Consider the following 25,298-nt stretch of genomic DNA (forward strand, 5'->3'; position numbering starts at 1 on the left):
TTTCTCCTGGTGAGAAAGACAGTACATGGCAAAGACAATGAAGACAGTACATGATACTGTCTTCCTTGTCTTTCTCACTAGCATCCTCAAGGAGGATGCTAGATGCTTTGCAAGATGCATTGGAAGAACAAAGCGTGAGATTCTGCTCTGAGGAAGGGAGATAAGGTGGTTAGGTTTGGGAGGTGGTGTTCAAAGAAGACTTCATGGAAGTCTTGAGAAGTGAAGAGATCTTCAGGAAGATTTCAAGATGGTAGACAAATGATAGCATAAGCAAAGGCATGGAGGTTTGAAAGGATAATGTCTGTGGATTTGGAGACTAGTTCAGTTGAGTTCAGCAAATACTTACTGAGGGGTACTCTGTGACATGTACTGATTTTACTAAGATTAATAATGGATGTTGTAGGCCCTTAAGATGCTCCTCATCTAGTGAGGAAGACTGATACACGCATAGAAAATTGCAATGTGAGAGGATAGTTGAAAATGTGGTTCCCTTTTAAATTCTAACTATGTCCTTTGAGTCCCCAGTGTGCTGGCTACAGGTTCTCAGGGAGTTGTACACCAGAAGAGGGAGCCTGTAAGCCCACTACCTGGTTGCATTTGGCTCCCTGTCACTGATGGCATTTCAGTCTCACTTACTCATTTTAGAGTTGCAAAGTTGGAGGCCAGAGACAGAAAGCCAGGACACAAGCCCAGGCCTGTCTGACTCTGTCAGGTTTTCTTCACCTTTTTCTTTAAAGAATCCTAGGCATAGAGTTGCCATTTAGCAATACTTCTTAACTAGAAAAAAATACATTTCAGACAAATAGGCCATCTTCACCAACTGTGACCATCACAAAGTCAAGTGTATGTAAAAAGGACACGATGGATTCTTCCCTTATGTATGAAGAAAGTGCCAAGCCACATAGGTTGACCTTGGCAAAGGCAGCTTAAGCCAGACGTCCCACTGGCCTGGTTTCGTGTTAGAGAAGGAAGAAGGTCTGGCTCCAGCGTTCCTTCTAGCCCGCATGCATGCGTGGGTGTTTCATATCAGTGCTAGGATATGTTCTTACTGTGTAGATTAGTGACATCTTAGAGTTGCATTGTTTGCTTGAAAATGTCAACTGGAATGAGTTATAAGTTGGTAGGAAGACAGGTCTGTGTGATTGAGAAGGCACCGGAGGGATCTGGAGCTCCTTTTACGTACATGAGAAGTCACTGAAGCAAGGGATAGAGAAATCTTACAGAGATTTTGACTGAAACAGATCAAAGTTAGTGAAGAAGGAGGGTGACTCTGAGGAGAGGGAGATTTGAAACCAGGTCTTATGAGTAAAGAACAAAGGACCTGGGAATATTTAGACTGGAGAGAAGACAGTACAGATCTTCTTCAGCTCTCCAAACTATTGTCATGGACTGAAGTAGCTAGAAACAGTGATTGTGTCATCAGGAAGCAGCTTTTAACCTTGCTCAAAGTAGAGCTATCTAACCAAAAAAAAAAGTGGTCGGTTCTCTACCAAGAAAGAAGATGAAACAGAAGCAGTTCATACCTGGTGGAGACATTGAGGAGGGAGTCCCTGACCTCGTGGCAGGTCAGATCTCTGAGCTTTAAATAAGTAAAATTCATGAAAAAGTAAGAGGCATCTTATATAAACCAAGGACCAGATGTTCTGTAATAACAACATCAATACTACATAGATCTTTTTATTGAGAACCTTCTAAGTGCCAGGCATCATGCTAGATGATTTGTATGCATTGCCGTATTTTGAACTTTAGAGCCAGAATCAGAACTGACTAAATTTTAATCCTGACCCTGCCATTTAGTGAAGATGTCTTGGACAGACAGTTTCTCCCCTCTAAATATCATGTCCTCTCCTGTACAATTGCCAAGAGTATGAAAAAAAAATTGATACATCAAAGTACTTAGTACTGTGCCTGATCTACAGTTAGTACTTTAAAAATGTTTCTGCCTTCCCCTTTCTGCTTAAGCAGAATTTCAGGAAGCCATTCTTGGATAGAGGCAAGATAAAGAGGGAAATGCAGGGGAGGTAAAATATGGCAAGGCCTCTGCTGCACAAAATACTGGATGATTGAAAGCTCCTGCAATTTGTAACCTAGAGCAATGACTCTCAAAATGGAATTTGTTTGGACCCCTTTTAAGAAAACAGAAACAGAGATTTCCAGTATTATTTACAAAAAATCAAGTGTAGGAAAGAGAAAGAGGTCAGCAGGAGGACCGGGACTAAAGGAACGCTGACTCAAGTCTTTGAGAGGGCTGCTCACCACTTCGCCAGCTGCAGCCTCCTGTACCCACTTCTCTACCCTCAAGTTTTCATGGCATCCAGTCTAGGACAGTAGCTGTGCTGTGATATGGAACAGGCCTTTTGAGATATTGATCACCTCAGCCCTTGGGGTAACCAAGGCCAGTTGCTTCCAAACATAAGCTGCCTCATCTCTATAGCCTAGTGTGCTAGACAAATATTATTCTGGGTGAATATTGTGTGGTAAGAGAAAGGATAAGGATTCAGTTAGAAAAGGAATGGTTGGTCATCGCTAATTGAAATTGTTATGCTATTATGAGCAGACTTAAGAATGAAACCAATCCAGAAATATCTTGGTTAAATAGAAGTATCTAGAGAGTGGCAGTACCACAGGCACTCAAGGCAGAGAGCATTGCCAATATATCAGACACTCAACCAGTGCAGCCGGTATGAGAAAAGGGAAATCTAAAGCTATCTGGTACAGAAGAATGAGCCCATGACTGGGAAACTGGAAAGGGACCTTCTCTGTGGTTCTAGGTGACCCACATTCTGCTCAGGGCCTCATTTGCCATAAGTATGGTATGATTTGACTGAGAGACCTCTAAGCTCTAACCACCTGTGCTTTCAAAGACAAACAAAAAACCCATTCATCCCCCTTTGTCTCTAGGGTACAAACCCTCTCTGCAGAATTGGAAGTGAGTACCACATTCAGTATGATTTACCCTGCAGTATGTCCAAACATCCTCTTTGCATGTGTGCCCTGACCTGCTAAGCACAATTTTGGCTCTGGCTCAAATCAGTGCCCTCACAGTGTGTTTTCTTTTGCAGCAACAACGACAGCTTGACCTCCTGACGATAACCAGCCCTGGTGAGTAGGTGTGGCCCTTCTGCCTTGGCTTTTCCCTTATTTCCTGAATGATGCCTTGTTGCCTATCCAAGTGCAATTCCTGCCCTTCTCTTTTGACTTCCTGAATGAACAGCAGAACTCTTGTGCCATGAACAATTCTTCTCCTCCCCACCCTCTGCTCCACAGGCAGTTGATTTTTCTCCCTGCCAGCTCTGTGTTGCCTCCTCTTCACTATGGATGGCAGGGCTGATACTCTGGATGTTGCTGCATATTCTAGGGTGATGTTCTCTCTAAATCACTCACTGGACTCAGGTGTCAAGGAAGTGTCCTGGTCTGAGAAATAAGTTTTAGAATCATGTGGAATGGAGAATCTGCTTGGAAGGTGCCATGGAATGAAGGGAGGATGGCTCATAAGATTGGGCCAGTCTGGGAAAGTGAGCAGGTTTGGTTGGCTGTGTAGAGAGTCAAGATGACTTTTGTCTCTCACTTTTAAGGGAAGATCAGGTCCCCCCAAAAAACTGTGACCATGACCATGGAATTAAAAGGTCTTTTTTCCCCTCTATAGCTGACATCTGGCCTAGGAGAGGCTGAGCAATTTCGTTCTTTCAGAGAGGTATTTTACTCTGGTTTGGAAACTTAAGGCAAAATTGGACAAAAAGAGAGACTGTTCTCCCTTACAGTCATGGGGATGATGGTGCCAGCAGGGTTAGTGAGCATTTGAGGGTTGATGTGGTGGTTATCTTCATCCATGGGTGATATTCAAAATATTTAACAGCCATCTGCTATGCTAGGCATTAACACTTTGGTTACTGGACTGTGGGGAGATGGAGTCCCGGAGGAGGAGCTAGTGTGGCACTGTGGTCATACAGCAGGTTTGTGGGTCTCAGGGGATGACTAATTACTAATAAATGTGGATATGTTTCAATATGTTAGTAACCAGCATGGCTGAACTACATCAGCCCTTCCTTCCACTAAGCCTACCATACTGTATCCATGGGCCAGTGCCTCACTTTCAAAGCGACTGAGATATTGCCCTCTGCAGTCACTATCCTAGCAATTATCTTGTCTACATAAGTAGGGTATAGAAAAGTGACTGCACCTATAAGGTGCAGTCACTAGTTTGGGTGACCTTACTATAGTTCTATACCTGATAGAACTCTTTGAGCCTGAGACTTCAGAAGAAAAAAGATAGAACTAGTTCGAAAAAAGTTTACTCTACTCCATAGAATGATCTACATTTAACATATATATGATTAACATATATAGAAATTCCAAATCATGGGCTGACATGACTAGAGTGGCTCACTTGTATGACCTACCAATTCCTCCTAAGGTGGTGGTGAGAGATTATCTACGTCCAATACAGTTTAATTGCTTTTAATTGTGTCCTGTTCTACTCCACAATACACTGTCTATATTGCCTGCTTCCACATCTCAGTTTCATCGGGTCACACCCTGATATGATACCTAAGTGTGAATTGGAGAGAGTTGTTGATCCGTCTTCAGTTGCTTTAGAGGGAAATCTTCAGGCTATGTTAAGTGCATTTCTTTTGTACAACCTCTTTCTGCTCCAAATTACTACTTCACAATTTCAAGCAAAGTAGTTGTGACTCTTTAATACACTCCGTTTAGACAGCTTTGGGACTGGAAAAAAAAATCAGCACTGCTAGAGTTTTGAGTGGTTCATTATTATCCCTCCTCTTAGAGGAGAAAAGAATACATTCTGGGCCAGGGCATCCCAAAAGGCATGTTGTGGCACACTGGTGTATTGCAGATGGGCTATACTTGTGTGATATTGTGAGATATCAATTCACTCAGCTCTCAGGGACACAGGTAGGACCTAGGGCAACTGAAGCCCCCTAGGTGGTAGCTTCCACTCAGATGTGTCAGACAAATATTATCCATATGTGCCATGACTTGGAAAGTTTAGGAAGCACCATTGGATCATGCTATTATCTGGATGACTCTATTCCATTTCAAAAGGACTTTCATTCACTATCTTGTGCTATCAAATTCACCCCCATTCTACATCTCACCAGGAGCTGCAGCAGCTAGGAGTCAGCTTGCTACCTCTCTCGGGCTGCCAATAGGAGGTACTAGCTTGTCTGAACTCCTCCCCAGACCATCTTCAACAGAACTGCAGTGTGATGCTGCCAGTCATAGATTAGGAGCCTTCTGAAATGCTGATCAGGAATTTGAATGCCTTAATCTGCTTGATACCTTCTTTAAAGGCTTATTTTGTTTATTGTGAATAATTTCTTTCTTTTTTTTTTTTAATTATACTTTAAGTTCTAGGGTACATGTGCACAACATGCAGGTTTGTTACATATGTATACATGTGCCATGTTGGTGTGCTGCACCCATTAACTCATCATTTACATTACGTATATTGTCTAATGCTATCCTTCCTCCCCCTCCCCACAATAGGCCCCGGTGTGTGATGATCCCCTTCCTGTGTCCAAGTGATCTCATTGTTCAATTCCCACCTATGAGTGAGAACATGCGGTATTTGGTTTTCTGTTCTTGCGATAGTTTGCTGAGAATGATGGTTTCCAGTTGCATCCATGTCCCTACAAAGGACACGAACTCATCCTTTTTCATGGCTGCATAGTATTCCATGGTGTATATGTGCCACATTTTCTTAATCCAGTCTGTCACTGATGGACATTTGGGTTGGTTCCAAGTCTTTGCTATTGTGAATAGTGTCACAATGAACATACGTGTGCATGTGTCTTTATAGCAGCATGACTTATAATCCTTTGGGTATATCCCCAGTAGTGGGATGGCTGAGTCAAATGGTATTTCTAGTTCTAGATCCTTGAGGAATCGCCACACTGATATGCAGAAAAGAGTAGAGACATAATGAACAGCCATTTATTGCCCACGTGCCAACCCCTTGGCTTTGTCATATCAACATGTGCCTTATATGCCAGAGTCACCTGTCTTTGGAAAAAAATTATAAATGTAATTGAGACTATTCTATACTCCTTCCTAGTACATCTTTGTCCCTTCACCCTACAGGTAATCACTGTCATGAATTCAATGTTTTTCCTTATCTGTGTATCAAAAAATATAACTGGTATTACTTTACAAATTCCTATGGTATCACACTATCAATGTCATTCTATGACTTTTTCCCTACTCATGATTATATTGTAGAGATTCTTTTATAGTGATACACATAGCTCTGCCTCATTTATTTTAATTGCTGTGTGATATTCCATATATGATTGAATTACAATTTATCCATTTTATTGATCAGAATTTAGGTTATTTATAGCTGCTTGTGATGCAAACAATGCTGCTTAGAGCAATTTTGTGCATGTCTCTTTATGTATGAGTATGAGAATTTCTCTAGGGAAAGCGATTTATTAATTATATGCATCTTCAAATTAACTACAGAATGATCAATTGTTTTCCAAAGTAATTGAACATATTTACTCTTCCAGTAGCAGAATGTGAAAGTTTTCGTTCCCCTGCAGCCTTAACACTTAAAATTGTCAGACTTACAAATTTTGCCAGTTGTCATGATGAACATGAAATGATATCTCATTGCTATTACAATATATGTTTCCCAAATTACTAATGAGATAGAGCATCTTTTTGTATCTTTATTGTCCACTTTGGTTTCTTCTGATAATTGATTTTTCATATCCTTTATCTGTATTCTATTGAGTTGTCTCTTTTTATTGATTTTTAGGAGTTTATTGTTCTGAATATCAATACTGTGTCACTTATATGCATTGCAAACATCTTCTCCCAGACTATGGCTTGTATTTTTAAAATTTTTCCATGATGTATTTTGATGTATGGGAGGTTCTAAAAAATTTCAATGTAGTTCAATTTATCGATCTCTTGTTTTATAAGCTTTACTGTTGTGACTTATTTAAGAAATCCTCCCTATCTAAAGATCATATTGTCCTGTATTTACTTCTAAAATTTCTCAAGTTTTGCATCACATTTGGGTCTTTACTTATCTCATTTAGGACTGATCTTTGTGTATGAAATAAGAATGTTTTTTGTGTATATATGGATAATCCAATGTCTCAGAACCATAAACCACTAGTCAATCCTTTTTCTACCCATTAGCAATTACACATCTGTCATCTATCAATTTTACTATGTACAAAATCTATTTTCTTCTCGATACTATTGTATTGGCCTACCACACTTAATTCTACATCGACTCAACACTGTCTCATTTATAATCAATTCTAATTTTCAGATTATCTTAATAATTTATGGCCTTTGCCTTTCATGCTTATCTTTTGAAAGCAACAATTAAATTTTTTAAATACAGTATAATAATCCTTATATTGTGATGGGTGAATTTAATCTATTTTCATTTATTATAATAACTAATATATTTAGACATATTTCTACCACCATATTTGTGTTTTCTGTTTATCATTCACTTTCTTTATTTCTTTTCTGCCTTTTAAACATTTTTATGTTACTTTTTTTATTGCATTCTCTGTGGATTTGGATGCTATCTATTTTATTTCTAACCTTAACTGGTTATATGTGGATATGTACTTAGCTATACATTTTCTTACAACAAAGTCTACAGTTATTCTGACTTTCTAGCATTCTTTTAGCCACATAAAGGGCCTTACATGCTTTAACTACCTATTCAACACTGTCACCTTCTAGTTATTCTTGTTTAGACTAGGTTAAACTTTTTGCAAAAAGCAAAACAATGTGTTATTATTATTAGCTCATTGACTTTTCCTACATTGTTTATGAATTTTTGCATTCTTTTGTTTATTGTATATCAAGCCTTTCCTATGTTACCTTACCAAAGTGCATCCTTTAATAGCTATTTTAGCGAGAGTCCATGGTAACCCTCTTAATCTGTATATATTCTTGCTTTGACTTCTGTCTAGAATGATAACTTGGCTAGGTATAAATTTGAGTTTGAGGAGGATGTTCCTTTGAACTTTAAGGATTTTTTCTTTGTTTGGAGTATAATACCATTTATATAAGTTTAAAAACATGCAAAACAGCAGTACATTTTGAGGGGATACATATATGTGTAGTGATGTAACCAAAATGCAGGTTCAGTCACTTGCCACTTGCAGAGTCCAATTACAAAAATGAAATCTGGTATAAAGAAAGTGACTTTTAGGCTGGGCACTGTGGCTCACGCCTGTAATCCCAGCACTTTGGGAGACCAAGGCAGGTGGATCATGAGGTCAGGAGATAGAGACCATCCTGGCTAACACGGTGAAGCCCCGTCTCTACCAAAAATACAAAAAATTAGCGGGCATGGTGGTGGATGCCTGTAGTCCCATCTACTCCGGAGGCTGAGGCAGGAGAATGGCGTGAACCTGGGAGGCGGAGCTTGCAGTGAGCAGAGATCACACCACGGCACTCCAACCTGGGTGACAAAGTGAGACTCTGTCTCAAAAAAATAAAAATAAAAAGTGACTTTTAATCCCAAAACTATCTTAGGGGAAGAAATAGCACTTTTAAAGGAGAATGGCATGCAGGGGAGGAAGTAGGCAGGTTGGGGAGGTCCATGTGCTAGCTCTGGTGCCTTATCTACCGAGCAGTTGAGCTGGTGACTGCTGGTGCCTTCATGGGCAGCAGTAGGGTGAAAACTCCCCAGGTGGGAGAGAGTTTTGTAATGGGATTTTGGATTATGAATCAACTGTGATCTCTCAAGGCAGTCTCCTGGTGGGCAGGAGTTCCTTGTTGGAGCTTCTAGGCACATAGTTAGATAAATTTGCCCTGTAGAGAGTGTCTGGTGAAGGGGCGGTAAAAGATTATATTTGCATTTCTACAGGGCTAAGTAGGAAGTAGGAAACCAGGGGAATAAGAAAAGAAGAGACAGAGAGAGAAAAATAAACTATCTCTTAGAAAAATGGGGGCACACTGTTAAAATCAATTCTCCACTGCCAAGTTCCATTTCATTTTGATGGGATTTGGTTGTCGCCATATTCATTCTGGCTACTCCCTGCTGAAAGGAGGCATAGTCATTGGGTGTCAGAATGAAACTGATCTATTTGGAGTTGAAAATATTCATGAGTACCAAGACTTATAGATGATAGTTGTTGCATTATGGTGTAAGGTCTGGAAAGTCCCTGGGAAAGCCTGTTTTGCGTTCCCATATAGAGGATGCAACAGCAGTCAAATTCACAGTGGAGAAGTATGCCAATTTTTTCATTGTCTTCTGGCATCCATAGTTGCTGATGAGAAGTCTGCCATCGTATGATTGTTTTGGTAACCTATTTTTTCTTGGGTAGGTTTCAATATCATTTTTTAATCTGAATGTTTTGCCTTTTCACTTTGTTGGGTCTAAGTGTGAATTTATTTTTATTTATCCTGCTTGATACTCTGAGTATACTTTTCACCTAAGATTCTATGTCTTTCTTTAATTTAGGGAAATTATTGGCAAATTAACTCTTCAAATACTGCTTTTATCCTTTATTCCTTTGACTCTCTTCAACAATTTCTACTGGACAAATGCTAGATCCTATTAAGTAGCCCGCCATGGTTCTCAATTGATTTTTCATAACTTTTATTGTTTTTGTCCTACTGCACTGTAAGTAACTTGCATTTATAAATTCACTTTTGACAATGTCTAGTCTAGATTTTTTCTGTCTCTTTCAATATTTCAATGACTATGTTTTTTCATTTCCAAGATTTCTAATTTTATTCATATCCACCTGTTCTTGTTTTATTTCTGCCTGTTCTGTTTCATAATTTCTTGTTCAGTTTTAATGTCTTCATTTGTTTCTTTGAACATCCTCAATATGCTTATTTTAAAATCTTTGTTCCATAAAATAAGTTTCATCTGGAGGAAATTCAAGTTCCAATTGTTGATTTTGTTTAATATCATTTTTAGCATTCGATTTCTTCATGTGTTTTGAAATTTTAATTTGTAAGATCACTTTGAGAAGAAAATTTTCTGGTTTTCTCTTTTCTCACCCCTCTAACTCCCACTGTGTTCACATCTCCCTATGTGATGGTTTTTGCAGTTGCCTCTACCCACATCTTCAGTATAGGACCTGGGGAATATTGACTATATTGCGGATTCAATGACAAAATGTTAACAGAACCATTGTGTCTGGTTCCTGAGTCTCACCTCTCTATACCTACAATGCATGAGAGCTATCTCCCAAAAGTTATGCAGAAGCCTTTTTTTCTAGGCTCCTTTCATGACAGGAGAGTCCCACCCAACATCCTTGCTCTAAGCAGAAGCTTATCTCTGATTCCCATCTTCTATAGTGTACTTTTAATCTCCCTTATCCCATAGGAGGCAAACGTCCGACTGCTACTGCCTTCTTCTACATTCAGATTTCAGCTAGCCAGTAGCTCCAGAACCACTTACCCTTTTGCATTTCTGTACATTTGAGCTTTGTGGAGATGTCTCCCACAGTGGAGCCCAACAATATAGTTTCATTTCTTTTTTCACATATTGTCCAATATTACTACTTGATGGGAATAAATGGGCTTACTGAAACATGAACTTATTTAGTCATTTGACCCAGAAGTTCAACTATAGGTTCTTCTTTACTTTTTAGAAAGTTGATTTTTCTATAACCTCTTCAGTAGAAGAGGCAATATGAGGAAGTACTGTATTCTTTTCCTGTCCAAGTAAAATCCTTACCACCAGACTGAGGAGAGAGACCTATTTTTTGCCCATGTATACACAGCTGTAGATATAATTTTTAAAATGAAATTTGAATGATACCATATAAACTATTTTTATTTGAATATAGTGTGAGCATCTTCCAGTATTATTTAATATTCTCTAAGAGGGAATCTTATATGGCTAAAAAGCATTCTATTATATTTTTAATTCCCCTATTGTTGTATATTATTATTGTTGTTGACTCCAATTATTTAATTGCAAATAACACCATGGTGAGCGTTCCTATATAAAGATTTTGGTCTATATCTCTAACTATTTCTTTAGGAAAAATTCCTAGACTAAGAATTACTGAGGAGAGGTATACGTCATTCACTAGTTGTGACACTGAAGTAACAATTATATCAAATTGCAAAAGCTTACAAAGCAAAGGCTTATTTTTCACTTTTGGTACATGTCCTTTGTGGATTGCAGCCAGTTATGCTTTGTATCTTTTGTGTTCTAGCAGCCAGGCCAACCAGGCATCCTCTATTTGTAATATCACTGGGTATCTTAGTTGGGGTTCACTAAGAAGCAGACCTTTAGACAAAGACTTTAGTACAAATTGGAAGTGATCCCAGAGACATTGGTAGGGGAGTGAGGAAGTGAGACAGGAAAAGAAAGAAAACCAAGAAAGATTCATTATCAAGCAAGCTACCACAGAGAGCAACTGGGACTTAATCCCACCGGACAGCCCATGGAACCAGTGTGGAAAATAAGCTACATAGTTATACTTCTCAGGGACAAAGGAGCAGGAGAGAGGGTGGAGGTGTTAATTCCCTGACACTTCTGATCTGCTCAGTGTATGCAATGACCGGATTCCAATGGTCAGAGAAAACCTTCAGGATAGATTTGCAGGTGTCACCAATTGGAAGTTATTCAACACATCCAGAAATAATAAGCTGGGAGAATAGGTTGGATTGTGGGGAAGCACTAGCATTGGCCATGTTAGTCATTGTGACAGAGGGAAAAGGGAGGAATGGGGAGCCATGCCTCTCCCCTTAAAAACTCCTAGAAGGGGTCACTTCTGCCAAAATTTCCTTGATCAAAGCAAGGATTTGAATGTATGGTCATATGGTCATATGAATGTATGGTAGATATGTGCAATCTTCCTGCAGGAAAGTGTGCTGCAATGAGGATGACATGAATATTTTGCAATGACTAATATACTTTATCATACTTTTAGAAAGATTTTTATATTCCCACCATCAAGTTAAAAGTGCTGATCATAGCTTTTTTTTAATAACAGCTTTATTGAGATATAATTCACATGCCATAAAATCCTCAATAAAGTGATAATTTAGTGGTTTTCACCATATTTACAAAGTTGTGCAACCATTACCTACCACTACCTAGTTCCAGAACATTGTCATGACCCCGAACATAAACTCCATACCAACTAGCAGTCACTCTCAATTTCTCCTTTCCCCAACCCCTGGCAACCACTGTTATAACTTTCTGTCTCTATGGATTTGCCTATTATGGACATTTTATATAAATCAAATCATACCATATATGGCCTTTTGTGACTGGCTTTTTTCACTTACCACAGTGTTTTCAAGGTTCACCCGTGTTGTAGCATGTATCAGCAGACTTCATTCCTTTTTCCTGCCAAATAGTATTACATTAGATACACCACAATTTATTTTTTCATTCATCTGTCATTGGACATTTGGGATGTTTCCATTTGGGGATTTTACAAATAGGTTGCTATGAACCTTTGTATAAACGTTTTCGTGTGGGCAGATGTTTTTAATTATCTTGGATATGTACCTAGGAATGGAATTGCTGGTCATATGGTAAACTTTACAATAAAGATTTTGAGAAACTGCCAAACTGCTTGACAAAATCATTGCACCTTTTATATTCCCATCAGCAGTGGAGGACAGTTCCAGTTTCTCCACATCCTCTCCAACACTTGTTATTATCTATCTTTTTATTACAAAAATCCTAAAGGGTATAAAGTGGTATCTCATTGTGGCTTTAATTTGCATTTTTTAAAATGTCTAATGATAACAAATGTATTTTCATGTGCTTATGGGCCCTTTGTATTACTTCTATGGAGAAATGTCTATTCTAATTATTTGCCTTTACCCATTTTTTATTGGACTGTATTTGTCTTTTTATTGCATCTGAGAGGTTTTCAGAATATATATTCTGGATACTATTTTATCAGATGTATGATTTGTAAATATTTTCTCACCTTTTTATGTGCTGTCTTTCACTTCTTTATTGTTGTTCTTTGAAGCAAAAAGTTTAATCTTGATGAAGTTTATCCATTTTTCCTTTTGTTGTTTATGCTTTTTATACCATATCTAAGAAACCACTGTTTAACTCAAGGTTCAAAATGTACTCCTATGCCCTCTTCTCTCTCTCTCTTTTTTTTTTTTTTTAGACAGAGTGTTTCTCTGTCATCCAGGCTGCAGTGCAGTGGTGCGATCTTGGCTCACTGCAAGCTCCGTCTCCCGGGTTCGTGCCATTCTCCTGCCCATATCTATACTCTCTTCTAAGAATTGTATAGCTTTATCTCTTACATTTAGGTATTTGATGCATTTTGAGTTAATGTTTTTATATTATGTAAGGTAGGAGTCCAATTTTACTCTTTTGCATGTGGCTATCCAGTTTTCACAGAATTATTTGTTGAGAAGACTATTCTTTCTCTATGGAATTATCTTGTCAATCTTGCCAAATTGTTATAGATATTTGATGCTGTAAACTAAAGGAAAAGCATTTAGGAAATGTCTACTCAGAGTCAGAGCTAGGTTAAGTTCTTTATATATATTTTCCCCATAAATCTCCCTGTTATACCATAAGGCAGTTATCTTTCCTGTTTTGCAGAGAAGCAAAACAAACTGCTATGAGATTACATGAACTGTCCACATGAACACAATAAATAAATAATGGAATCAAGATTTAAATCTAGATCTGATTCTAAATCCTTTGTCTTTTTCACTGCTGCATAGAAATATAGCTTCATCTGTGATATTATCCCTTTCAGTCCTCCTCCCCAGACAGAATTCAAGCTGACCCACTTTGCTAGGCATAAAGAAAGCCTAGAATGTCAGGGACATGATAGTCACTGGGTTTTTTCCACTAATGAGGCTGTGTTCTGAAGATACAATTGATTTCCTAAAATATGATAGAAACCTCCAGAAAAAAAACATAGCTAGATTTATTCCTTACTGCAAATATTCGCAAAGTTGTTTATCCCCTCTTAACCATGTTAAAGCAATACCTATTTTAGATGGTGATGTACTGATCCTGCTTGCCAGTACATGACAACTTTGGGCTTTGTCTCTAATTAAAGTCTCCTATGATTCGAACTCAGCCCTTCTGAGACTAAAGGAACAAGAAAGGCCAAACTAGATACTGCCTTATGGCCATTTTCAGAGCCAGTATGAGACCTGCAGAGTCAGTCTAGCAGTATAGTAGTCTAACAGCAGAGGGACTGTTTCAAAAACTGCATACACATCACCAAAACAGCTTTAAAATCGTCTTTAGAGAAGAAAAATAAATTACTCCTAATCCCACAACCTTAGCACAATACAAAATCGAATTCTATTTATACATTTTCCCTTTTAGTTCTTGTCTATATGCAGAAACATATTTACATAATTGCAATCACAGTAAGTTTTATATACATCTTTTTTCACTTAACATTATTTCATAAACAATCTCCATGTTGCTATGTAGTTAACACACCATCTTTTTATCATCACTTTCTCTATTAAAAAATTGCACATACTTATGGTACAAATTTAGAGAAACACAGAAAATTTATAATGATGAAAATATCAGTTATCTCCCAGAAGCAATGATTACTTAATATTTTAACACATTTACTTCTTTGCTTTTTTTCTATGCATGTATAATTTTGTTTTACATAGTTGAGATCATATAGAATATAAAATTTTATACTGATTTTTCACTTAATATTACAGCAGAAATATTTTCCCATGTCAATAATGTTGGATATTTAACTTGATTCTAGTTTCTCTACCTTATGAATAATTTCTCAATCTTTGCATATATGTTTTTGTCTATATTTTGGTTTATTATCCTAAAATAGATGACTAGGGATGGAATTACCAGATATATGAGCATTTTGTGAGCATTTTGAAAGTATATTTATTCTTAAAGTCTCTAGTATGTTCCAATTTGTATCTGTAGCCTTATTTGCAAAAAAAAAGTTCTATTGTTGTGCATTATGTTGTTTCCAGATGTTTTGCCCTTATAAATAACTCTACCATAAATTTATTTGTGAGAAAAGCTTTTTACTTTTTTTATATTAGTTTTTTACTGGATATTTTAGAAATGGAATTTTGGGGTCAAAGACCATTAATATGTTTAAGGAATTATTGGGCCTGATTGCCAACTCATTTTCCAGAAAGGTTATACCAGTTAATACTACCACCTCCATCCCCCAAAAACTCCATCTCTCATGTCAACAACAGAAAACAACACATTGGTATTACTCGGAAGATTAATTAAATCTGAATAAACAAGCTTCAGAATTTGAGAAATACATAAAGGTAAGGAGAAGCATACCTGTGCTTATGGTCTCTGAGAGACAAACTAATTAGTATGTTCCTAAGGTATTTGTCCTGAGAAATCTATGGAGGATGCCATTATTCCAGGGCTCCAGTGAAGGGATTTATGGGAAAGGATCAGGGGTCCTATTTTGGAACAAGTTCCGGGAAGGTAGGGCATCACAAGGCACCATAGCTGATCATCATGAGGGAGATCAGGTCAGGAAAGAACTGGTAAGACCTTCACTATTAGGCTGAAGGCAGGCCTCAGGTATAGAGGAACTTGAATTCAAGACACAAAAGCTAAATTAAATTAAGGCACAGGGATGATATAAGTAGGATTCTTCAGTCCCAGCCTAAATTAGCTTAAGCAAAAATAGAGAACTCATTGGTTCATGTAAATGAATAATCCACAAATAAATCTGACATCTTGTGCATCTTGATACAGGGCTCAAAGGACCCAATCTGCTTTTCTCCTTCTCTTAACTCAACTTTCTCAGTGTTGACACCATTCTCAGGCCACATGTGGTCTCACGATGGCTGTAGCAGCTGCAGACTTTACATTCTCCCAAATTCTAGTCCTAGGAAAAACAAGACACTCACTCAGAAGTCCTAGCAGATTTTTTGATTGCTTCTCATTCTGTGATTGAGTCATAATGAACCCATCTTTGAACAAGTATATGTGTCCAAGTAAATCTGTTGTGCTGATTGGCTGAGAGGTGGCTCATAAATACCACCCCTGAAATTGGAGGATAAACTGAGGCCTGACATTACTCAGAAATGGTCCAAATTTTGCAATATTGAAATTTTGCAGTGACTATCTCTGTGGCCATTTTAAGCCAAGTATATGAATTATAAAGCCTGAGAGCAGAACAAACATGGATCTGCTTCACCCTTTTATCCAAAAGATTAAGCCTACTAGAGGCTCCACATCTAGAATCTCTGGGCAGTGAAGGGACTTATCATAGGTGGATGTAATAGCTTGGACTTAAGGAGGGCTTTTCTGATGAAAGCCAGACCCATACCAGTGACCAAGGATCTTGAGAGCAGGCAGCAAGCCCTGGGGAAGAGCAGACCACAGAGACTAGGAGCTATGATTAACAGATATGGAGCAGGATGTATGATTAACAGATATGGAGCAGGATGCCAGCCTTATCTGTGAATCGAGATCATGGAGTCAAAGATTTGGAACCAGGCAGACCTGGATTCCTATGTTGATTCTGCCACTACTTAGCTCCCTGTCCTTATGAAAGACTTTAAACTGCCTTGGGGCTTAGTTTTTCATCAAATATGAATGGCGGCACCTATTTCATAGGGATGAAATAAAGATTAAGTGAGGTAATCATGACAATAAATCCCCTAGGATTTTATTATTAACATGTAAATGTAATGCATGTTAGAGGCTAGAACAGGAGCTCTGTTGATAACACTAGGCCTTCTGCACAAGGAGGTTTGAGAGGAGATGAGAGCTCATATAATTTTAGCAGGGAGGATGCTGGTTCTCATTGGTTCAGGGCTGGAGGTCTAAATCCACAGGCTGAAGGTCTGCAGCAGCATAAGTCTGTCTCTACACTTATGGGACATCAGGGAATATCTCTTGTAGGCCAGTGTAATGTGCTCCGACCTGAAGCAGTGCAATTATAGTCAACCCAGCCCAGCCATGAGGTAGACAGACCTCATGAGAATCTGAAGGATAAAGGAAAAAACAATCAATTTTGTCATTGTAATTGATTTGTAGTACATACATACATCATGTGTTTGAATCTTATCTCTTCTACTTTCAGTTTGGCCTTAGGAAAGCCTATTAAGTTTTCAGTGCCTTACTTCCATTTTACCATTTATAAAAGAGCAAGATAATAATAATACTTCTTAGAGTTTTGTGAAGATTAGATGTGATGTATGTAAAGTGGCTAGCGTAGTAAAGTGCATGACCCATAGACTTTAAATAAACAGTTATTACTGTGATTACATTGCTGCATCACAAATTACCCTAAACCTCAGCAGTTTCAAACATCAATAGATGTTTGTTATCTCACACAGTTCTTGTAGGTCAAGAATCTGGTAACAGCTTAGCTAGATGGTTTTGGCTTGGGGTCTCTCATGAGGTTATAGTTAAGATGTCAGCCAAGGCTGTAGCTATTTGAAGGGTTGACTGGGGCTGGAGGATCATCTTTCCAGATGGCTCATTCCTATGGATGGTAGGTTGGTGCTGGCTTTTGGCAGGAGGCCTCAGTTCCTCACCACATAGACTTCTCTATGGGGCTGCTTGAGTCACAACATGGCAATTGACTTCCTTCAGAGTGACTAATCCAAAAGAGGGCAAAGTAGAAGCTAAAATGTTTATTATGATCTAGGCTGAGAAGCCATAGCTTGTCATTTCTATAATATCCTGCTAGTTATGTAAGTCAGCCCTATTCACCTGGGAGGAAACTAGACAAGGATGTGAATACTAGGAAGTTAGATTCATTCAGGGGCATCCTGGAGGCCAGTGCCTAAATGATAATGATGATTAGGATTATCAGTATTATTTCTTTGGTTCCTTCTGACCCACTTATCTTTTCTCATTTCTCCAAGGATTCTTTTCTTTTTCCCAAGATACAGCTTTTTGAGATTGCCTAGCCTAGCTTTTTGAGATTGGCAGAGATTTTGGAGAAAGGTATTAAGAATAATCTAGCTACATTTTTTTTTCCATGAATAAATAGGTAAATTTGTCCATCTACACCTTCCTATCCTAACATAGACCTAAAACTGTAAGAGTGTCTGTTTTGGTAGTGAACGTGAGAAACATTTTCTATTTGCTGGACTAAGAAAAGTACAATTCTCTAATTTAGGAAAAAAGGTTATGTGCCCCAATGTCTAGTTTCCAGCTTTTATCACAGTTCTTTACACACTTGGCAAATAAGTGTGGGGTTGCTACTGAATAGAGGCAAGTGTGATCCAAGTACATACACTAGGAGTTCCTAGAGATTAGGACCCATGGGCATGTCATGGAGGGTGGTACACATCCTTCATGCTCTGGTCCAAAACATCATCAAAGACTGTGATGAGGACAGGCTAGAGGAATATGGGCATTTGCTCTTCGCAAGATTTACTGACCTGCCATTACTGGTGCTTACCCAATACTACTGGGACAAAAGAATAGAGTCTCTATGTCAAAAAGAAAGAAAAGAAAAAGAAGGTCTAAAATGCAGTGGAAACTTTGAGATCAGTTAGGACAGGGTTCAAATCTTAGATCTGCCATTTACTCTTGATATGATTTGGGGCAAACACTTAATTTGTCAGAGCTTTGAGTCTTTCATCCCTAAAATAGCAGTAATAATATTGACTTCATAGGGCTGTCATGAACATTAGATAAGATAAAGTGGGTATCTGAAAAAAAAAAAGTACGTGTCTGGCACATATCAGAACCTTGGAAATGCTCATGTTGTTATGGGAAGTTCTTCTCTGAGGATGGTCACCACAGATATCTCTTTTTTTTCTTATTTTTCTCAATAACTTAGCCACAGGATATTAGGTCATTCTCTGACATGCCAACAGGGTCTGTGTTTGGCATTTGCCATGCAATTTCCTCCTGTCCAGATGGTTGCTGAATAATTGTCTTAAAAGCCTGATGCACTTCTCTCTAGAAACTGAAAAAATGAGGGAGGATCAGCCCAACCCAGATGAAGTCCATTCTTGGATGGCTGGCTGGATGTCCTTCCAAAGGATTTCCTTTCTGGTAAAGATGATACAGAAAACTGGCTTGTTAGAGAAGAGTTTTTAATTGCATTAGTGAAAGGAAAATTGATGGTTTTCAGCTATTGGTAGGGGAAATAAGACTTCCTTTTTCATATCAAGGGCCATTTAATGAGTTTGTGAGGTGGGCTCAGTTCCAACCTTGGGTGGTGCATGGGGAAGCATCTCATATCAGTTGATGATATTGTCTTAGAGGCCAGGTTCCAATTACTAACCCCCTTCCATGCTCTGGCCCCTGCCTATGTTTTGTTCCCTCAGGTAAACCAACAGAGATTGTCTCTGAAACATGCTCATGTTGGTCCCACTAAGTCCTCTACCCTCACTATTTTTTTACTCAGAATCTCTTGGATCATTCTTTCCTTTCTCTCTAAAGGTACAGAGGAGGGACAACCTAACACTTTCTCTCCAATGGGTTTTTGTTATTTTGGGCTATTTAGTTCCTGAAGCCCAGACAGGGGCTGCTGGGTAGGTGTTCTCACAATGGGTAGGGGCTCTGGTGTCCAGGACAAATATCAAAAAGTGTTTTAAAAAGGTATCCACTGCAGGGGGCGATCATAATAGCTCAATAATAATGACCACTACAAGTGGTTTTTATATAGCACATTACAATGGACAAGGTGATTTTTCAACTAACACTTTGCTTAAACAGCAAAACAACCCTATGAAGTAGGCATCTGAGTCCTATTTTTGCCATTGAAGCTCAGCTAAATGAAAATATTTGTCTATGGTTCACATGGCTTCTAGGTGGAAAAGTCAGAGCTTGAACCCAAGTTTTCTGACTCAAAATCCAGTGAACTTTGATTTCTCAGCTGCCTTCCTAATCACGGGTGCTGGTTCATCCAGAGGTTGCTGAGATATTAGAAGAAAAACTGAATGGGTAGGAGGCTGAGGCGGGCAGATCTCTTGAGCCCAGGAGTTTGAGATCAGCCTGGGCAACATGGTGAAACCCAATCTCTACAGAAAATTAGTCATGTCTGGTAGCACACTCCAGTAGTCCCAGCTACTTGGGAGGTTGGTGTGGGAGCATCACCTGAGCTTGGGAAGTTGAGGCTGCAGTGAGCCAAGATCACACCACTGCATTCCAGCCTGGGTGACAGAGTGAGACCTAGGCTAAAAACAAAAACAAAGCAAAACAAAAAAATGAATGGGCGAATGACCGATTTACTGCAGAAATGAGTATTGGGATGAGATAGTCATGGGGCCTGAGACAAGAGTCTGGATACAGAAAATCAGGCAAAAAGGTCAGAGCAAATGCAGATAGCAAACCTTACCCACCAATTTACTAACCCAGTACCTCTTCTATCTGCTGTCCCTACCCTTACCTGACCACAAAGCCAGAATGATTCTGGGATCTGATAGCCGCAAACAGGGCTAAGTCACCTCAGTTGAAGGGATGGGTTGCTATAGTGCCTGGGGCCTAGCCTGGGGCCTAGAACCAAGCAGATCATCACTACTTGTTGAGTTTAGGAATCCATTGATAAGTTTCCTGTAAAATCCTCCATTTGTTCTCAAAGTATGGTCCGTGAATCATTTGTAACAAAATTACCTAGAGTTTTTATTTGTTATTTCAGGCTAGTTAACCACTGAAGCCCAGACAGGGGCTGCTGGGAAAGTGTTCTCACTATGTGTGAAGTCTGTGATACCAAAAGACAAATATCAAAAACTATTTTATTTTTTAATTTTTTATTTTATTTTATTTTTTGAGATGGAGTCTTGCTCTCTCGCCCAGGCTGGAGTGCAGTGGTTTGATCTCGGCTCACCGCAACCTCCGCCTCACTGGTTCAAGCAATTGTCCTGCCTCAGCCTCCCGAGTAGCTGGGACTACAGGCACATGCCACCACACCCAGCTAATTTTTATATTTTTAGTGGAGACAGGGTTTCACCGTGTTGGTTAGACTAGTCTTAAGCTCCTGACCTCAAGTGATTCACCGCTTCGGCCTCCCAAAGTGCTGGGATTACAGGTGTGAACCACCACCCCCGGTCTCAAAAAGTGTCTTAAATAATTATGTAGTGAGTGAACAAGAAAAGAATGACTAGTATGATTGTCAGCCTAGAAGCAGCAGATAAACAGTGAGAAGCAGTGAAGGTGGGAGTGAGGAGTAGATGGTAAGAAGAAGCAAAGGAGAGGTAGCTAGAACACTGCTACTCAAAGTGTCATCCATGGATTGGTGCCAGTGTGTAAACTGTCCACAATGAGATAAATATAGAAATTGAGAGAAAGCATTTAGAAACTTTTAATAGCAGTTTTACATTGCTGCAGCATAATATTTATGACCAGCATACTTTTTCAAAATGTCAGCTTATGATGAATTGGAAAGAGAGAGGCACTGGTGAAACATCAGCCAACATATAAATGCAGTTGTATGCACTCTTTATACATGCTTGTACCAGTGCTTTAGGTTTGAAAAAAATAAAGGCAAAGGTCAGTTTTTACCACAAGGCCTGGCACATAGTAGGGGCTTAGAAATAAACTTAATAAGGAGGCCATTTTTGTCTTAGTCAGCTATCAACCTAAGTCTTGCAAAGGATGACCCATTCCACCAGCCTGAAGTCTGAATTACTGCTCCCACCTTCTTCATTATTTTCCTTTCCACATCTGGCTGTTCTAGGCAGGCTTAGCTTTTGCAGAAGCTGGGGTCCCCTCCCAGCCCACCTGGAGCCTAAGTGGTGTTTGGTAAAGTTTAAACAACCCCATGTAGGGTGGTTGAAAAGCAATCTCCATTTCTTTTGAATAAGAAGAAGAAAGGGGAAAAAGGTGCTGCCATCTTTCTTCTACTTGCTCATTAGGATTCTGGGTTACAGCGATGTTGCCTGGCCACTCTAATTGGATCTGTGCGCACACAGGTCTGTGCGGCTCCATTGAACGTTGACATTTCTAACTAACTGACCTTTTCAGGACCACTGGTACTCCCATAATGAGTGTGCAGCAGCATTGTGTGGACACAATACGGCAGACTTCACAGTGCCCAAAGAATGCAGGATTGAAAACTATTCAGAATTCCCAATCTCGAGTTAGCAAAATGAGAAAATTGGATCCCAACATTCATCAGCATGTTATTTTGCAGGTATCGATTTCAATGCCCTTTCATTTCTTTCGGAAAAAAAAATGTTGTACTATAGAGATCTAAATTAACTTTTGTTCTGTTATTTTTCCCCTGTACCTATAAAAAGGTCAAATGCATTCATAAAGCCAAGATAGATTTGCGGGATATAAAGCACTGAGATAGCAATCAACCTTCAAATAACCTTTAAGGAGACATTGACTCTTCCATGAACAAAAACTGAGGTACTCATTAAAGCCATGAACTACTTCATGGCTTCACCTGAAGAACAGTTATAGGGCCAGTGGCAAAAATACGGCATTTAGAACAATGAGATAATGACTCAGACATTGAAATAGTTGTAGTCCATCAGTCACTGGGACAGTAAGGGAACTTGGAAAGGAAACTGACATGATGTGAAAGGGGAATAGTGGTTTTCACCCTAGCCAGCAGGGACAAGACAGGCTGAGCCCAAACAGGAACGAATCTGATTTCTCAGTGTCTGCTGGCTTCATAGTAGAAAATTAGAACCTTTTTTTTTTCCCCCCCCGTATAAATGCTGAAGGAACATAATGGATTTATCAGGGTCACTTTCTTCCCTCTGAGAAAGAGGGTATGGAGCAGGAAGCAGCTACAAGTGGCAGTTCTTCTGATGAGACAATGCCAACAGTGAGTGGGTGTGTGGCCCTTCTGCTAATGTTCCTTTGAGAATTATGTTTTTCTATTAATGTGTACCAATCCTAGAATCAGGCTACCATAGAACTATATTCTATAAGCATTTATGAGCACAGACTGTGTACTAGGTTCTGTGTTTGGTACTGAAAGGAATGTAAAAGATCATTGAATTTCATTTCAATTGAACTAAGTTTAATTCAATCCAATACATATTTCTTAAATATTTGTGTTCAGAACTAGATACAAAGAGACAAGAAAGACAGTCTCTGTCCCCAAGACATTTATAGTTCAGGACTCCTTGTGCTCACTTCCAAGATGAGAAAAGGAATTAATATCAAGGGTCTCCTTCAAAGTACTTTACTCTGCTAGGCACTATACGTTTTATTGTCTAAATCCTAGTTGCCATCTTATCATTGTAAATATCAGACCCTATTTTAGGGAAGGAGAAGCTAAGATTTATTCAGATTGTGTGATTCACTCAGGATCACCCAGCTTATAAGTGGCTGAGAAAGCCAATTTTTTTTTTTTTTTTTTTTTTTTTTTGCCTCATTTCTTTATGGAAGGGTCTTCTTTGACCTCGGTTTCAGCTGTTCACACAGGAGTGGAGAAGTTTCTAGTAGAGTAAGTTTTTGTTTTTGTTTTTGCTTTTGTTTTGAGACAGAGTCTTGCTCTTGTTGCCCAGGCTGGAGTGCAATGGTGCAATCTCGGCTCCCTGCAACCTCTGCTTCCGGGTTCAAATGATTCTCCTGCCTCAGCCTCCTGAGTAGCTGGGATTACAGGCATGTGCCACCATGCCCGGCTAATTTTGTGTTTTTGTAGAGACGGGGCTTCTGGTCTCAAACTCCCAACCTCAGGTTATCTGCCCGCCTCGGTCTCCCAAAGTGCTGGGATTACAGGCATGAGCCACCATGCCCAGCCGAGTAAGTTTTTGTTTGTTTGTTTGTTTTGTTTTGTTTTGTTTTTACTGGGTAACTTGACAAGTGCATAGGGATAACTACATCTTATAATGAGAAAACCACAGCACTGTAATCGATGCTCTCATTAAGTTTGGGCAATTCTTTAGGACTTCTCAAAAGAAAATGATTGTAGGTTATTTTATGTTGTTCAAGAGTAAAAAAAATACATGACACATGGACTGTCAATCACTTATCTCATATACCCATGACATCACTAAACTCTTTCCTGCTGAGCCTGGTTTCATTTTTAAAACTTCTCTTACACTGTACTCTAGCCACTCACTATTCACTCATATCTGCATGTGAGATGAAACCTACTTACCATACCTAAACTAGTTTGTTTCACTTTGGATATGAAGTAACTGAGCCCAAGAGGAGAAAGGGCATGCCAAAAGTCATGAAATAATTAAATGGTAGTTAAATGAACTATGGGCAATGAAGCAATATAAGAGGGATATCTAAGGCCTAAAGCCTGAAACAGAGGGTTAAAGTCAGTGTAAAGTAGGCAGGAGGTACTTGCTTCATCTGATCTATACATGCTACTTGTATCTTGATACCCACTATTTATTTTGCCTACTATAAATGAATATGTTCTTTCTTTTCTTTTCTTTTTTCTTTCCTTCCCTCCCTCCCTCCCTCCTTTCTTTCTTTCTCTTTCTTGCTTTCTCTCTCTCTCTTTCTTTCTTTTTTCTTTCTTTCTCCTTTCTCTTTCTTCATCTATGTATCTATCTATCTATCTATCTATCTATCTATCTATCTATCATCTATCTATCTATCTTATAAATCTTGAGTATTTAGCATGTAGCAGTACTACAGACCCATAATAACCCAGGTATAGCAGGCCCCTTTCTTTTAAAGTTCAAATGGTTACCTTCTTATACTTATTGGTGGGATAATCAAGAAATTTAGTCTAAATAATGTGTTTTGGGCCTGAACTCTCTCTGATAGCTCCCAGGTTGTGGCTGTCACACTGCTGATAACCAGAAGAGTTTATACCCTTTAAGCCAATACTCTCAAGGAAGTGGGCAAGTCAGGCCTGTACCTCCCTGGACTTCCTACCACATTGGCCCTCACTAGACCAGATACTTCAGCCTATGCTGTGAAAAACAGTGATAGCACATAACACTTATGAGGACCTACATGCCAGGTACTGTTCTAAGTACTTTTGGTATATTAACTCACTTAATTTTCACAAAAACTTATTAAATACCGTAATTGTTGTCATTTAACAGATGAATAAACTGAGTCTCAGAGAGGGCAAGTAACTTGCCCAAAGTTTCATGGCCTGTAGCAAAGGTGGAATTTGAACCCAGGCAGTTCAGCTCCAGAATTTACTCTTAACTGCTATACTCTACTGGCATGCAGATGCTCTTTACTTAAAAATTAGGACAATCTCAAAAGGTTGTTACAGGAGGAGTAAAGGGTGTAGTGTTAGCTAAATTAGCTATTCTGCATCTCTTGGGGTGGGAGGTAGAGAACTCCAAATTTAGACTTTTACAAAGAGAGTGATTAATACCTCTGGGCTTTACTCTGAATCCCCTTAACTTCCCTCACCCACATTTCATGCAGGCATCTCTTCAAATCTTCCAGTGTGGTGAGCATACTGTATTCCTTCAGAACAAATCTATTGCTCCCCACTGGAGGT

At 39.0% G+C, this 25,298-nt stretch overlaps 1 protein-coding gene across 15 annotated transcripts in view; it reads left to right on the forward strand.

Moving 5' to 3' along the window:
* Positions 1–25,298, forward strand: part of LOC107126370 (AGBL carboxypeptidase 4) — a 1,456,730-nt gene that overhangs the window by 1,104,733 nt on the left and 326,699 nt on the right. For all 15 annotated transcript variants that reach the window (XR_012420370.1, XR_012420371.1, XM_065522893.1 and 12 more), the window contains one exon: positions 3,063–3,102. Coding sequence is in view for 13 of the 15 variants with exons in the window: in XM_065522893.1 (XP_065378965.1) it covers positions 3,063–3,102 (40 nt within the window). In the remaining 2 variants the exon portion in view is untranslated. The remainder of the gene's footprint in view (positions 1–3,062; positions 3,103–25,298) is intronic.

The sequence above is a fragment of the Macaca fascicularis genome, chromosome 1, assembly GCF_037993035.2.
Source record: "Macaca fascicularis isolate 582-1 chromosome 1, T2T-MFA8v1.1".
Classification (NCBI taxonomy): domain Eukaryota; kingdom Metazoa; phylum Chordata; class Mammalia; order Primates; family Cercopithecidae; genus Macaca; species Macaca fascicularis.